Below are 17,201 nucleotides of genomic sequence, written 5' to 3'. Positions count from 1 at the left end.
TTGGTTGACTTTGAACCAACACCGGGCCGGACAGGTAGAAAGTGGTTATTAATGATGACTGATCATCATTAAAGATGATGAACGAAGGTATAATGATGGATGAAGGGATAGTGAAGAATAGGTGAGTAATGAGTGAATGGATTGGGTGAGGAGCAGGAAAGAAAACTCAGGGCGGCTGCTACTGACTCATCTAATAAGTCATTACCAAGTGGCTTCCATGACATCTTAGTTAAGGTACACTATGTGGAGGCGCCATTTTGGGGGGAGCGAAGGTGGAGGAAGGAAGAGGAGATGTGGTTGGTTTCCTGACGTTGTTTCTACATGAACAGCGAGTGGTCATAATCATCATATGTACTTTGGTCCAAACCTCAGCCCTTTTCTCTATGCCCAGAGAGGGGCCAGGAGTTCCCACCCCGGAACTCACGGGCACCCCCAGGATGGCTCTAGTGTTTGGGAACCAGAAGATACCCGAGCCAGCCTAATGTAGCCAGAGGTTCGCTTGGGAGTTAGGGGGCAGAAAAATGGAAGAATGGGGGAAGAAGGATTCAGATGTGGAGCTGTCACTTCTGGAAGCAAGAAATGGTGTTACTTCATTCACCTTGTATCTGCTTTTGCCCTGACTTTTGGCCCTTGAAGCCACTCCTTAAAAATGTTCCTTTATATGGAATTGCTTAAAGCTTTACATTTAACCACACCAGCAGGTTCCTAGCTGTTTTCGAACCTGGCAACTTCCTTACTTAGATGGTTCAAACTCCTTATCCCCTGAATGTTCCCAACCACATTTGAACTTGCTAGCAGAGTTTTTGAAACACAGATGTTCAGAGGAGAACTCCATCCCTGCTGCCACACCTGCCAATCCTCTGCTTGTCTCCTGGGAACGGAGGTGTGACCCAGGCTGGCACCCATGGCACACCCATGGTGTGGTCCTCATGACCCCTGCTGGGGTTCCCTGGTCTCCCCGCTTCCCCCACCGGAGAGAAAAGCCCCCGTGTTTCACAGTTCCTCAGCAGAAAGCCTGACTTGAAATAGCAGCTGAGAAGAAAGGGATTTGTAAGAAGTGGGGCACGGTGGGGCGAGTCCCTGCACCCCTCCTCCCAAGCTAGCTTGGATCCAGACAATTTTGCCAGTGACCACAAAGAAACGTTTTCTCTGAGGCCCTGAAGGCTCCCCTAGGTTCCCGGTGCCCTTGAAGAATGAGCAGGGACAGCTCTGCAGTCACATAGAGAAATGGAATCCCACAGTTTTGGTCCAGTCCTGGCACGGCAGGGAGGGGGAGACATGCCAGTAGCTTCTGCCTCCCACAGTTAGTGAGGCTTATGAAAATGGAAAACCAGAAAGAGCTTTTATAACATAATGACCTTGAGGCAGAAAACCCACGCCCAGAGACATCTCTGTCTCCATGGAACTGACAGGCAAGTTGTCTGCCCTGTTGAGGGTTGATCATTATCGTGTGTCAGAGCAGAGCCCTTGAGAGCCCAAGCCAGGTTCTTCGTCCCCAGTGACACCCAGTAGGACCCACTCACAGCGTCCAGCCCTGTGCCTTCTGAGCTGCTGTTACCTTTGGGGACAAATGGGAACGGTTTTTCAACAGGGTAATTAGACCAAATCAAATTCTAGTCTTTTAATGACTATTAAATGCATCACAAATTCCTTATTGATTCTACTTAGAGAAAGAAATAAGTCCTAGCTAAGGCTCCCTGCCGGTAGACTGGCCAGCCACGGGCGGCCTCTCACCTAGTAGCTGTGTCCTGCTCAGAGCTTGTGCACGCGTGCCAGAGGCAAGACATGCAAGCGAGATGTTCTCAAGGCTCGACCGTGCCGCGGGCTCTGCTGACATCTGTTCCTTGGCCTTCTAGGATCCGAACCACCAAAAGACAAGACCATCATCCTGGAGCAGCTCCGAAAGATCTCCCTGCCTCTCTACAGCATCCTCTCTGCCCTCACCATCCTGGGGATGATCATGGCCAGCGCTTTTCTCTTCTTCAACATCAAGAATCGGAATCAGAAGTAAGCCATTCACACACTCCTCTCGGATGATGCTTTCCGGATTGACAAGCCTCGTGCATAAAGTGTAGGGGTATCACGTGACTGATGCACCAGGGGCACAGAAAAAGTTTTCAGGGCAGTTTTCTAAAGTGGTCGTTCGGTCCCTGGGATGTGATGAGATGTTCCGTGTGTATGTGTGCACACCCACGCACAAACGCATGCGCACGCACAGAGAGAGAGAGGTAGGGCTGCTGGTTGCACAGGAGGGCTGGGTTAAATAAACTCCAAGGGTCTGAGTCTCTAGGCCTCCTGGGAGCTTTGGCTATGTTCCCTCGCTTTCTACGGGTCCAGGAGGAAAAATACAGATGAGGGAATCCCCAGAGTCTTGGCTCCACCCCCCAGCGTCTTGGGGAAGTAGGGCCCAAGGGAATCACTGAGTTCAGGAAGAGGCACCACCTGCTGCCGAGACAGTACTTTACACCCCGAGAAGCTCCTCCCTCACATCATTCTCACCAAGACCCTCAGATAATTCCCTCCGGATCACAGATGGGGGAGTACAGAAGCCCAGTGACAAAGGGAGGGCCACTGTCCGAGGCCACACTGCTGTGTTTGGCAGAACCTGTCCCCTGGGTTTCTGGTTTTGATTTCTTTTCCACCACACATGCTCTTCAGTCTCTGGAGGAGAGCAGCTCACGGTGTGAGTTATTCTGATCAGCCGTGGGTAGAACAGGCCGCCACCCAAGCCAAGCGGTGGTGGTTCGGGAGCACAACCAGCTTCTGTGGTTTCCACGGCAAACCCCTGGACACAGCTCCCTGGGTTGTCAGGGAGCCACAGTGGTGGCTCAGAGCAGGGGCGCCAGGAACACAGCCTCGGTGACATCGAGCCCAGAAGCCACGCTGTGTGACTTTCCTGGCTGCCAGAAACAAGCCTGATTGCTCAGAGAACAGGGGTTTTCTTTTTTTTCTCTTCCTGCTTGCAAAGAAAGAACTTGGAGGCTCTATATTTCTTTGTTGTTGTTTTTGGTTTTGATTAGTCAAACCTATTTGCTGAAGAACAAAAAGAATTTTATTCACCTGTTGCTTTATTTTCTATACATCAATAACACATATACCACCACAAAAAAAATTGAAGAAATTTTGCCTCCTCTGTACAAATCTTAACTGATGACCATGCCCATTAACATTTGGCACAAGGCCTGGGCACAGCTCTCAATTAATATTAGACTCCTTTTCTACAAGCTTCCAAAGTACCTGTCTTAACAGCAAGCTGCCCCTATTGTAAGACTAAACTCCTTCAATTCTTTCACCACCCTGTTTTGGCCTCCTGTGGAAAATTAGTTACTCTTCCAGTAGGCTGGCATCTATGTGAACTTTTGGACTGGCTTTGCAGATTAAAAAATCTGAAAGAAATAAGAAATGTCACAGTAGTTCCAAGTTCCCCTCACTTTTATGTCCCTTAATGTAACCTATTTATTAAGGTCCTTTTCCTCTGGGTAACCAGCCCAACTCCTGGCCTCTCCCCTCGCCAGCTTCCCATGGTAATAAGGATGAAGGGGCCTTAGCAGTCTGTGGTTTGCAGAAGGACCTCCAGGAATCCAGTCTCGTATGAGCATCACACGTGCCCTGGGCAGTGTGATCTGTGCTCCCTTTTTACTCATGAGGGGACTCAGCCAGGCCAAGTGGCCTGCTAAGTGCGCCTCTGTATGGTGGCCCCACCCCACGCTCCCAGCTCAAAAGCTGCATGTGATCCATAATTTACACCAGGCTTTTTATCTCTCTCCCACTTGGACACATTGCATTTTTTTAAATGTGAAAGGATTCATAGAAGGACAGAGTGCAAAAGAAAATGTTCGGGAACAACTGACCATAATTACAATCTGCAAAAGAGCACCTGGACCAGGGGGTGCCTCAAAACCCCAGATAGACGGAGTGGATTGTGCTGGGGTAGCCAGGCACTTCTTGAAGAGGGTGAATTCTAGCTGGGTGTTGGTCTCAGCCAGACCTGGCTTGCTGGGCAGCTGGGAGCCAAAGCAGAATTCCTGCAGGAGGTGAGAGACAAGCGTGTAGAGCTTGGGAGTGTGAAGAATGCCCCCACCAGCAGCCTGGTGAAGACAGGGGTAGGGTAGAGATGGGGACTCCATTGTCCATTTTTATCACCTAGTGCCTGGGGGAGGTATTCCTGTGCACGCATGTGACCCCTTTGTGCACAAGACCGTGTGAGCTTCAGACAGCCAAAGTGAATGCTCACAGACCACCTGGTGACCACACTTCCTGAGCAGCCCTGAGTGCTCACCTGCAGACCTCCTAGGCCGGGCCCACTTGGCAAGGTGGAGGGTGCTATGGCCTTCTCCCCATCATCTCCCTCTGCCCTTAAGTCTGCTGAGCTTAAGCATAGAATTCTCTAGATTTAGCATATTTTCCCAGCCCCCGAGAAAAAAAGACATGTTGCCTTAATAATGTATTCATGTAAACTGAAAATGAATGGTTGAAGAAGCTGGTGCTACAGGCTGCCCCTAGAGAAATGATAGGCAAACTGGGTGGAGGAAAAATCCACCCATAGCATTAGATAGCTTCTGGGTCCCTTAGTGAGGGGGAAGCAGCTCCTAGCAGGTGCACAGCCTGGGGTGGTGGGGCGTGGAGGAAATCTGGGCTTGCATTTCTCTCTCCTCCAGCCTTGGCAACACTATACACCTACCTAGTAGGCATTCAGGAAATGTTTGCTGGAGGAATAAGGACGTTACCAGTTCTGTTAACAGTCGTCTTTCTCTTGGCAGGCTGATAAAGATGTCCAGTCCGTATATGAACAACCTCATTATCCTTGGAGGGATGCTCTCTTATGCATCGATATTTCTCTTTGGCCTTGATGGATCCTTTGTGTCTGAAAAGACCTTCGAAACACTTTGCACCGTAAGTCATTCTCCATCTTCCCAGGATATAAGATATAAGGTTTTCTTGGTTTTCCATCCTCAAAATCACAGATACAAACCCAGAAATTAATGAAAATATGTGAACAGGCAAAAGACAGCTCATTCAGCTGTCCACGCAGTTCCAACAGGGCAGTGTGTTGTTGCTCTCGGGCTGGAATGGACTTCAGTATTGCCTGCAAGATTAAGATCATGGCTTTAACAGGCCACTTCTAGAAAACAGTCCCCCGAGGAATGACCAGGTAGCCTATAAAGGCGAGGGAGGAAAACTACCAACTAAAAAAGGATCCACACCTGGGGTCAGGATCAGGGTCAGGGCTGTGTAAGAAGGAATAAATCTGCCCGTGTATCTTGGGAACTATTACAGAATAGAATGAGAGGGGTCTGTGTGTGTGATTTTGAGTCCTATAGAAAAAATCAGAGCCATTATTTTCTATTTAAGCAGTGCTTCTCAATCCATTTTTTTTTCCTTATTGGTCCCCTAAGAAGGCTTTTTAGACTTTTTTTTATAATTATCTCCTCATGAAAATTTAATACCAAAGATCTACTGTATGTTTATGTACTGTATGTATATCTATAGTTTATACATGAAAGAGTAATATTTTCACATTTAAAAACCAGTGTTTGCCCCGTTGGGAACCATATCACCCCCATTGAGAATGCATATAGTTAAGGAAGCCCAAGTCAGTGTAATTTATTAACTATACTATAGAAATCCTATTTTGAAAATTAATGATCATGTTTTAAGCATTCGCTGCCTCCTTGGTCTTGATGGTGGTTTTTCTACAAGAGTTTATGCATCAGCCATTGACAGCGGTGTAGAACTCACTCTTGGGTCCAAGTACCATTGGTTCGCTATTGAAAATGAGAATGAGCAGTTGGGATTTATTTCTGGACTTTGACTACTGTGATCTCTCAAAACTGGGTTAGCCACTTGGGTCTCTGTATTGTCCCAATACAATCATTCATCCAGTTCCTGGCCTGGAGGACCAGAACTAGAAGGATCGGTGTTGGCCAGATTAATCAAAAGGGATTCTTTTGTTGTTACTGTTTTCTTGTAAGGCGTTAAGTGCAACATAGGCCCTGTTTTGCACAGCACTATCTTTTGGATTCTACTCGCTGTGCTAAGGTCTCAGTGTCACCCACCTTTGGACACTTACGGGTTGCAAACTGGCAGCGAGGGAGAAACAGAATGGAGGACCCCTTCCTTCCACGTGCTGCAGGTCAGCACCCACACCTATCACTGTCGAGACTGCATCGGTCCCTGTGCCCTGAGACAGCATGTGGAAAGAAGGGGAGCCCCCGGGATCTCATGCTGTATATGACAATGCCCCCCTTAGTCCCGCAGATGATTAGATTGGACTGACGTTCTCACGGTGTCAAGAAATTGTTCATGTTACCAGTAACTTTGATGTGAATTGCCTCGCAAGTGACATGCCCACAGATCGCTTACTCTGTCCGAAAGGTTCCATTTGAGAAGTGCGTGGTCAAGCCCCCGATACGCTAGAGGACAGGGAGCTTCTGAAGAAGCATGTTGCACTGCTCCGAAGTCCCTGCGGGTGTGGTTTAGCAGTGTGTTCCCTCGGGAGTGTGACCCTTTGGCACAAGAATGATGACCGTGGCTTGTGGGAGTCTTGCTCATTTTAGGGATGCTGCGAAGACTTTAAGGTCCCTCACGTTCAAGTCCCCTACATTTCTGCTCAGCATGACTTGACTTTTGTGCCCTTGCAATTTCATGGATGCCAAGTGTGTCTGAGGTCAGTTTTCCTGGGCAGGGGTGAGGCCACAGGAAGGGGCTGCTCCTGAAGCACCCGGAAGAAGCTAAGCGAGGAGAGTGGGGATTTCCTCTTTCTCCCTGCACCTGGGGACACCCCCCCCCAAGTTTGAGGAGACCGTGATTACACCAATAATGAAAACGGTATTAGGAGCCACTGTGGTGAATTGTACTTTACACAGCTCCAATGCCTTAGTGGCACCCCTGAGAGCTGAGGGGCCCCCCTCGGTCTCCCAGCCAAGAATCAGGGAGCCGAGCTCTAGCCTGGCCGCTCCTGGGGCCCCTCTGCCTGGCTTCGGTCACCCACCACCTACTGCCTGGGAATGTAGCCACTGGCCGGAGTTTGAGCCCTCGGTGCAGAGAGAGTCTGTTTCTCCCCAAAAGAAGCTCCTGACATCTTACCCTGCTCAGGGACCAAAGGCTGTTCCCACACAGGTGCTTTCTTGACTTGGACCTGAATCCTGCAAACGCTGGGTGACGCAGGCCAGGGAGCAAAAAAAGGGACATCCCCCACACCCGGGTTTTTTTTCTTTTAATGAAGCCTGACATTCTGTTCTGGGAGTCGCGCTCATTTGTGTGAGGGGAAGGTTGTCCTGGGAAGCCTGGCAAGGTGGTATGAATAAATCATAAAGCGCTTTACAAATCAGCATTAGCTCCGAACACGAGGGCTCGGAAGATGTTAGGCCCTGGTTCTCACCATCCCTGAGGATTCATTTATTTGCAGTCAGGGCTGTTTCAGAGGCTCTGCAAGGGGGAGCCCACATTCTTGACAGTGGGGAAGAGGCATAGATTAACTACTCTGGACTGAATTGGGTCAGCACAAATGTGCACATGGGTCAGGACTGGGGTCATCTAGTTAATAATTCCCAATATCGCTCAGGAAGGGGAACTGAAAGCTCTTGCATTTAGAGCCTAAATACCAGTCCCCAGTGAGTGCAGTTTGGGTTATGCTCTACCTGCTATTCCAGAGGGTGGGCTCCTTTATTTTACTTGGCACCTTGGATTCTATTCTCTCTGGGCCAAATGGGCCACCCACCGGTAAACATCCACCGAGCTGGAAGAAGGAGGTAGAGGCAGGGCTAACTAGTTCAGTGAGCACAGATCTTAAACAGCGTGGGTGGGACTCGCACGTCTACACGTATTGGCCCCCGACCATGGCCAGTGACTTAGCTTCTCTGAGCCTCAGTTTCACCATCTGTAAAATAAGTGTAACAAATCCCCATGCACAATGGTGGTGTGGGCTGAGATGATTGCAGTGAGGCGCGTGGAGTGCGGGGGACAGCAATAGACAGCTCTCTCCCTGTCACAGTTACAATCTTGCTGTCCTGCTCTGTGTTCTAGAGGACATTTTTATAGGACAAAGGACAAGGCGGAACCTGAAGCCAGCTTCAGGTGCGGAGCAATAGAAGTCACACTTTAGTCTGTCCTGCTGCTATGTCAATACCCATTCTTTTTTCTTTTCATTTTCAATATGGAAACTGAATGCAGTGATAAACCATGACCACCACCTCAGGAAGGAACGTACGACAATCACGAGATTATGCCTCTCTAGGGGCTGTGCTTCTGCTCAGGAGGGCCGTTATAACTTGGACGGGGGGTGGTGGCATGTGTGAGCATGCACTTGCATGCATGAGTACACGCGCGCACGCACATACACACACAACACACAGCTACTGCTAGGGAAGCAGTTGCGCTTAATTACCATCCCCCGTATTCCCCACTCCCTCTGACCCTTTCAGGAATCTTCCCAGCCTGGTTTCAGCAAGTCTTGCAAACAGCTCCAGCTACAATGTGCTGTCTCCCTGGACACTGTGTAGGTAGTGGAATCGCCATAGCAACGTGGCCCCTGTGGGCAGGGAGCTGCCTTTGAGGACAGTGCTGGGCATGGGCCAGAGCCCCTGTGCCAGGGGGTGTGGGAGGGCCGCCTCAAAACTTACTTGCTGACCCGGCTTAGGAATCCCAGCCCCTGGCAGCCCAGAGAGGGAACGGGATGGTTGGGGGAGAGAAAAGGCGCTTGTCTTCCTTGTGGAATCCTAGGCAGAACCCCCAGCATGAACATGGAGGAGTGAGAAGGGGCTCTGCCATGAAGGTGACACCCAGGTGGGCCTCAGATCCCACAAAGGTCTCAACAGCTCGGGGGCTCTCAGAGCATCGCTGGGGGTGGAGGCAGTCAGCAGCACCACATTAATTCCCCAGGCCTGTGCCCTCCCGAAGCTCGATACTCTCCACTGTTATTCACCAGGCCCAGCCTGCTGCCTGTGCAGATGTCCCTTCAAATCCCCACAACCCCCTGACAAGGCAAGGTTCACTGTCCCCACTTGACATGAGAGGAAACCAAAACTCTGTCACACATAGCTAGGTGGCAGGACTGAAGTTTGGAAGTAGGTCTGCTGGACTACACAGGTGTCTGAGACACTTCGTTCTTTTTTTTTTTTTTTAAAGAAATACATATATATTTGTTGTTAGCTGGTTTGTACCAGAGAAACAGGTCCACCAAATTCTTAGGGATGTGATCAACATTTATCCCAACCCCAAAATTTGTCCATTCAGATTTTTAAAACTTGAAATATCATTCACATACCATAAAATTCACCCTTTCAAGGTGTATAATTCAGTGGTTTTCATATATTCATTCATTTTTGATCCGTGCCCAAGCATTTCAGAGTACCTAGCATATAAGAGAATTACAGTCAGACTGCTTGTGTTCAAACCCCAACTACACTATTTCCCAGCTGTGTGACTTTAGGTTACTTAACGCCTCAGACCTTTAATTTACTCCTCTGTAAAATGGGCATGATAATAGGCTCAGGAGGATTCATAGTGTATGCAAAGCATTTAGTGCCTGCCTCACAATTGGATTCAGTAAATGTTAGCCATTGTCATTAGGAATGATGGGATTCTGTCTGGATTCTGGTGTCCCCCGTGCACACTGCTCAGATAAAGTACAGTGAACTTGGGATGAAGAAGAGCCTGGAAAAGTGGTGTTGGTGCTGGTTGATTGGATGGAGGTACATCCGTGGCAACTTCTGGCCTTACATGGCCTTGCTCTGCTAGAACTGGGGCGGGGACAGACTCAGGCCCTAAGTCAAAGCCAAGCTGCTGTGTCTCTGTTGCCCTCAGTGTCGAAAGGGGCCTCAGGCTGGCGGGGCTCAGGGTGCTCCCGCACAAGTCCGCAGGCATTGGTGGCTCTCCCAGCAGCTCAGAGGAGCGTGGCTTAGCTGTAGAGCTCCCAGCTGCCTCTACTTGCTGATGATCCCGATTCTTTCTTTTGATTTTTAACTTTTTATTAAAATATACACACACCCCACACACACACATATCGTAAGTGTCTAGCTCAGTGAATTCTCACAAACCGAACTCAGCTGTGAATCCAGCATCCTGCTCAGGGAACAGGCCATTGCTGGCATCCTGGAAGTGCTACCTGTCCTCCTCCAGGCACTATCCACGCCCCCCTCAAGGGGAACCAGCACCCTGTCATCTCCCTGCACCCATTGTGCCCCTCCAGGTACACGTGAATCACCTGGGGGGCTCAGTGAATGCGGATTCTGACTCAGGAGCTCTGGGGTGCTCCTAGACCACACCTAGAGTACAAAGGTCAAGGTTAAAACCCTGCTTTATTTCTGGGTTTGTCTCTTGGAGACAGGTCATGGAAGAGAAATAGAAGCATCAGGAACCCTGTCCCTCGAGGATCAGCTCGGAAGGCCTTCCCCCCGCCCCCAGGATCTCTGGAAGCAGAGCAGCCCCATCATGGGAGGCAGGGTTGGATTCTGGGTCCTGAAGCGTGCTCCCAGCCATCCACGCTGCTCACAAGAGGTGTATGAACGATCTCAGGATGGGCAGCTGGGAAGAGTGGGGTGGGGGGGGGGTGCGGGCACTGAATTGAGCAGCAGGATGCCCTCTTCTAGCCCTCCCTGGATGCTAGGATTTTCTGACTCTGACTCAAAAGGCAAAGGCTACCTGGGAACACCCACCTGGCCTCCCTGGAAGTTCAAGTCTGGGAAGAATTAGTGATGCTTTGAGTTAAAAGGCCATAAATGTCTGTGATGTTTCTTGCTTGGGGATTTCTTTTTGAGGCAGTTGAGAGATAACCTAATGTAATAATGTGGTTGGGGGGCTGTCTCAGCCTGCTATCCTGTGCTTTTGTGTCTGGCCATGGTAGAGTGCTTTGTGATTTTGGAAGGTGGCTGGAAGGCTGGCCCAGGGGCTGCCCAGAGTGTCTGATGGTGGCCTTGCCTGGCAGTTCAGACCAGTGGAGGGAGGCAGCCATAGGGACTGGAGCTGAGCTGACAGGGCCTGCTGGGGCCAACTGGAGTCTTGGGGAGGCTGCAGCTCCCCTTACAGCAGTGGCCTCCCTACCCCACCTCTACCCCGGGCCATCCAGGGCCTTCAGTTTTGAAGGGCTCCCTCTGGCTTTGAGAAGGACACCAGAGGCTCCCCAGACTCTCCAACAGATGATGTGCTCCGATCCCACACACCCTCACGTGGGCCTCTCCATGCCCTGGCTCTGGTCCTATAAGTTATTCATCCCCATGATAACATTTCACAGGCACTTACTGTGCACCAGGGCCTGCGGGTATAGAGCTGGATTGCATAGACCGCTGCCCTCAGGGAGCTGGCAGTGTAGACGGGAAGATGTATGTAAAGGAATAACTACCATTCAGGATGTTTATGCCCTGATGGAAGGGGCCTGGGGATAGGGCGGGGGGAGTGAGGGCCAAAAGTAAAGGGACAGATCAGGGGAGACTTTAAATAGCAGACCCCTCAGAATGAGCAGCAGTTATTTCTGGAAGTCCTAAAAGATGCCTCTTACTTGCCCACGAGTTTCATAGCAGCTGCAGTCATGATGGCACATCCACTCTCCCCTTCCTCTCTTGGCCCAGCATATACTCATCTGCGTCGTCAGTGCCCGGAGCTGCGTGGCGGTGCACCACCCAGCACAGCCCACACCCCGTGCCCCTAGGCCACCATCACCCGTCTCGAAAACATCGCACATCCAGAAAATTCGCCAGCTTCTCGTGGCCCAGGCATCTGCTGGGGTGGTGGAGGGAAGGGGAAGAAAGGCTTCTTCCCTCACTCTGTGCTCTGTCGCTTCAGCGAGGGCTGCCGAGTGCACTGTGTTGGCATCAGGGGCAGTGGGAGGCGGATTTCGTCCCGTGGTCTGCTCAGTTCTTCAGCGGGAAGGGCCTTACAGGGGGGTTCTTTCAAAAAGGGCCCCAAGGGGGTGCCTCACAGAAATTCCTCCTCCCAAAAGAGAGGTCTTTCTCTGATTTGCCCCAGGGCTCCTAAGATGACCCCTTCGGGCCCAAAGTACCCCTGTTTGTGCCCAGCATCTCCCATGGCCCCCTGAATCGTACCCCGCCCCAGAAAGGTTTTGCTGTCCTCCAAACCCTAGAGGGCCTTTTCTGTTCAGATCTTGCTTCAAGGACCCTGGGCGAGACAGGGTCTTCGGAGCAGTTTGTAGAGCACGCTCTTCAAAGGCCTGTTGCCTAAGGACACGCACCGGATCTCACCCCTTGCCCCAGGAAGATATCCGTCATAAAGGCTTGGGTCTTCTTTCCCTACCTTCTCACTATTGATTGCCTGGGGTGAATGGTCACAATGAAACAAAAGGTTTTTAGAACCTCTCTGGAAACGGGAAAGCGCCTTGCTCCCCAGTGTCCAACCAGGCCTCAGAGCTTCCCTCCCACCTGCCTTCCCGGCCCGGGGCCCATATGCCTCTGTCGTGACAGGAGGCCCAGAGCATGGGAGTCCCAATCATCTGTCAGGACCTGCAAGAGAGGCTGCATGTCCGTTTGCCTACTGGTCCCCCAAAGAGCAATGACAGCCCTTCCCCCTGCCAGGAAGGCCTTCCCGAAATCAGTTGAACAAGCAGCTGAGCAGAATTGTTCTGGGCATAGATTTTTCTTTCCATTTGGAGATGTGTCTAATTGTTTTTTCCATTTTCATAGCTGGGACTGATATGGGCATCCCCTGCCGCAAGTTCTCCCTGCCTCATGGATGTATGTGTTCAAGGCAGTGTGCAGAGGGGGCAGCCGCTTACGGCTGAGGAAAGGAAAAAAAGACCTTACCGTCAGAGGAATAAATATGTTTAAGACTTTGGGAGAAAAAGCGAAGTAGCTGTTTGTCTTGTGTTGATGAATCAGTAGACACGTGTATGACATAGTGGAAACAGAACCCTAGAGCCCGTCAGAATCTTCTGGTTTATTTGGCATCATAGAGACACACGGAAGGGAGATACCTGGGGCATCATCAAGGAGGTGCAGGAAATGCCTCAGGGCAGGAGATGCCCTTACAACATTCCTACAGGGGATCCTCTAAGCTCTGCTTGAATACATGAGGTGATGGGGATCTCACTACCTAACAGCATACCTTGTTTGGGTAGCAGTGACCACGGGTGCCATAAGCTCAGCCTTTTTTGCCATCAAATGCTCCAGTTCCCTCTACGGTCTTCCTTTCCAGGCACATTTCTGGTGACAAAGAGCTCATTACCTCCTAAGCTGCTCATCCAGGCTGATCACCCCCTCCCCACCCAGTGCTGGCCCCAGAGACTGAAAGGCGAGCACTATAGGCCCTCCCTCCCAGTAGCACCATCTTGTGGGAAAGGTGGACAGGTGATCAGATAGATATCATCTCATGGTGGCCAGCACAGCAGAAACGTGCATGAGGGCACAAGTGTCAAGGAGGAGGTGGCTGTGATCTTCCTGCAAGGTCTGGGAGGGCTTCTCAGAGGAGGTGGCTCTTCAGAGGACAAATGAGAATTAGAATTTGTGAAGGAGATCAGAGAGACGAATAGTATTCTGAGTAGAGGGTCTCGCTGGTGCCAGGCCCAACAGCATGAGCCAGAAATGTCGGGGCAGGGAACATTCAAGCAGCGTGGGGTTGCTTGGATGTGAAGTGCCCCGTGGGGGGTGGCAGGAAAGGGGCTACACCCTGCTAAGAATCCGGAGTCTAACCTGATGGTTCCATGGGCCAGTGAAGGGTTTAAACCTAGGAGACTTGCTTAGATTTGCTTTAGAGAACAGTCCCGGGGGCGGGGGCGGGCAGATGGGGTTGGGTGGATAAGCGGGAGGTGAGGGTAGAGGTGGGAAGAGCAGCCGGGGCTCCCCAGGTAGACCAGTGAGTGGTGGTAAGGATCACTTGAACAGGAAGCAAACATTGATTAAGAACCTCAGCCCTTCACACACATTCTTTCATCTAATCCTTGCAACCATTCTATGAAGAAAGAGGCATCACTGTTCCCATTTCACAGATGAGGAAATCAAGGCTCAAAGACGTTACAGGACCTGCCCAGGTTCGTGTGGATAGTAAGTGACAAAGCCAGGACTTGGACCCCTGTCAGTCTGACCGCAGAGCCCCTGCTCTTCGTGACTGACCCAGATCGCAGCCTGAGTACACACAGGACGGGGTGTGCCAACAAGAGACATGGAGTAAAATGGTCACCAGGCGTTGCCCGGCAGAACACAGAGCCTGCTACCAGGGGGTCACACAGAGAGGCTCTAGTGGAGGGACTAGCTCCCGGGATGCAGGAGGGTTAAGGAAGCAAACATGGAGGTTAAGGCACCTGGGGACTAGCAACCATAGGAAACCCTTTCACTCTTAGGCAGGAACAGATAGAGAGAGGAGTGTTTTCTGGAACCCAGAGAGGGCCTGAGACACGTGAACAGACCCAGCTTCGGCCAGAGATACAGGTCCGAAGCAGTGGCAGCAGGGAGCACACACTCCATCTTCTCTCTCCTGGCACCCTCCAATCTCCTGATGGAAACTTCCAAATCCAGCCAAAAGCCAGAGGGCGAGGGAGCCCAGGAGGTGCAGGCATGGGGCCTCACCTCTCAGACACAAGGAAGGGCAAAGCATGGTCTGGGCAGAAAGTGAGGCAGAAGCCGGGCTTAGGGGTTGAAGAGGAGAGTGACAGTGGGGAGGATTCCCCAGGGGGACCTCCTGGTCCCTAACTAGGGTGACCGTGGATGGTGTGGATAATGGCACCACTCCCTGAGTCGGGAGGAAATGGAGCTGCTCAGAGGAAGAGCCAGTGGGCTCAGCTTTGGCTGTGGAGTATGAAGTTTTATGGCACAGCTAGGTGTCACCTAGGTCTCTGGTGACAGTGGCGCATGCAGGTCTGGAGCTCAGAAGAGAGGCAGAAGCTGGGAAAAATATAAGGAACTTGTCAATACAGAGAAAGTGGTTGATGCCTGAGAGTGGGGGTAATAATCCAGGGAGAGCTTTTAGAGGCAAAGAGGGTCCAGGTCTGAACCTGAGGGTCCATTTCCATCTTAAAGAGATGGTGGAGGAGGGGAAAGAGAACTCACATCCCTTTTGCAGAGGCCTCTCCCAGCAGTGACCCTGGGCTGCACCGGCCCGCAGTGGGCAGCTCTGCGGGTAGGGGTCCCAGTGTCCTGCTTTCAGAGTCTTTCCTTCAGTGTTGTTTCATCCTGGTCTGTGGGGCTGTCTTTAAATGGCATATGAACACTGCAGCGTGCAAGGTGACCCACTGGGATTGTCTTGCAGAAGAATACAGCTTTTATTCATTTTTGGTTTTTATGTAGAAAAATACGAAAGAAATTCAGCTTTACTAAGGTGTAATACTTGGACCGGCCCTGGAGCTGTGGTGCAGCGGGTGTGTCCAGTAGTCCTATGCAGGAACTCTCCAGAGACCCGCGTGGTTGATCGATCCATGACGCCGGACGGCAATGGGGCGTCGTGCCAAGGGTCCCCAAGACAACCCCCATTTCAGTGATTCACTAGGAGGACTCAGCACATGGTCATACTCAACTGCAGTGATTTCTTACAGAGAAAGAATATACAGCAGAATCCGCAGAGGGTAAAGGCACATGGGGCAGAGTCCGCGGGAAACCAGGCACAAGCTTCCACGCGCCTCTCTCAGCAATCACACGGGACACACCGAATTCCCCAGCAGTGAATGGTGACAACACGCATGAAACGCTGTCCACCACTGGTGCCTCGGAGCCCAGGATTTTTGTTGGGGGCAGGCCACCTGGGCCCCCTCTGCTCAGTACGTACCAAAATTCTAGGGTCCCGGAAGGAAAGCAGGCTCGCAGCCTAAACCACGGTGTTGGCACTAACAGCTCAGGCCGAGAGTCACTCTCATCACTGAGGGAATGGCAGGAACTGTCCCCAAATCTGAGTTCCCAGATGCTAGCCAGCGGTCAGTCTGGCCAGCAGGCCCTTCTAAGGACAGGGTCGGGAGCCTGCTCTGTTAACCCTTTCCTGCCCAGGCCCCTCAGCCATTCTTCACTTTCCATTTATGGCAACATGTTGCTATTGCCAGATGCCAGGTTAGATTTGTATTATCAAGGTGTAACTAATTTACAGTATTGAGTCTTAATGATTTTAGCCTTACAAAAACAGGCAAGTGGCCCGAAAATGATTACTTCAAAGAAAACGTAAGTCCGAGCAACTCTAAGAAGGCTAAGCACACAGCAGTGACACTTCTACGCAACATAAGAGATCTTTGTCGGCCACATAAAAGTCAAATGAGACGATTTCATCCCCTACCATCCTTTTCAAATGTCCACATTGCCTTTATGTTCGTGTTTCAAATTGTTTTTTCTGATAGGAGAACATGGTCAAAGCACTTGGAGGCCATTGTCTTAACAGTCCTGCCAACCCGTTAGCAGTAAGAGTATGTGGGGATGACCCAGGAGAGTGTTCTCAGGCTGTCAGCCACCCCCCGGGCATGTCCTGTCCCTTTGACAGCTGACTCCTGGGTGTGGATGAATCAGCTTCGGAGTAGGAACCCCTATGTGAGGAGAAGGCAGCGGGATGTAGGGGAGCCAGGCAGGGGGAGAGGCAAGGCGTTGGGTTCCAGGCTCAGCTCTGCAGCTATGTGCCGTGTTTCGGAGAAATGTCTTCAATGCCCTGAGTCTGAGTTTCTTCATCTACAGAGCGGTTTTCTCACTCAACTGGTGGCTCAAAAAAAAACCCACTCTGTTTTGTTATTGTTATTTTATTTGTTGTTTTTATCTTTATACACTTAGCCTCTGGCCTAATAATACTTATCAAGTGAACGGATGAATGAATGAACGAATGAATGAATGAGTGAGTGATCTGTAAGGTCCTATGCAACTCTGACAGACTGGCGATTTGTGATCTGGTCATTGATTAAGCTCAGGTCTAAATTCCCAATAACTAGGTGTTATTACTCCCCCTGTGCCTGCTCTGTTCACTTCTCTTGCATTGTTGTGTTATAATATGGGTAACAATGTGGTCCTCCTGTGCCTTCTCTAAAGTGCTGTGATTCGTTCTTGCCCATCTGATTTATCCTCACTTTTGAAATTAAAAAAAAAAAAGGAAATGGTAATGTCTCCACCTATCCCATTGTCAACGTTCAGATCTGGCACATCCATGTTTCTGTACAATCGCCATGGATGCTGTTGCCCCTCCTTAGGGGGCCATCCTTGCCTTCTTCTCAGCCAGGTCTTGCTTTCACAAATAAAATTTAAAGGGGACAAGTTCTGTCTCTGTAAACTGGAGGCTAGAGAGCCAAGTTGCTAGAAAGG

At 50.7% G+C, this 17,201-nt stretch overlaps 1 protein-coding gene across 1 annotated transcript in view; it reads left to right on the top strand.

The window, feature by feature from the left end:
- GABBR2 (gamma-aminobutyric acid type B receptor subunit 2) overlaps positions 1–17,201 on the top strand; it is a 333,176-nt gene that overhangs the window by 253,325 nt on the left and 62,650 nt on the right. Inside the window, exons 10-11 of the mRNA XM_040631654.1 lie at positions 1,857–2,007; positions 4,761–4,893. Of these exons, the coding sequence (XP_040487588.1) occupies positions 1,857–2,007; positions 4,761–4,893 (284 nt within the window). The remainder of the gene's footprint in view (positions 1–1,856; positions 2,008–4,760; positions 4,894–17,201) is intronic.

This window comes from Ursus maritimus, unplaced genomic scaffold (genome assembly GCF_017311325.1).
Source record: "Ursus maritimus isolate PB19 unplaced genomic scaffold, ASM1731132v1 scaffold_17, whole genome shotgun sequence".
Lineage (NCBI taxonomy): Eukaryota > Metazoa > Chordata > Mammalia > Carnivora > Ursidae > Ursus > Ursus maritimus.
This window is presented reverse-complemented; position numbering and strand designations above follow the sequence as displayed.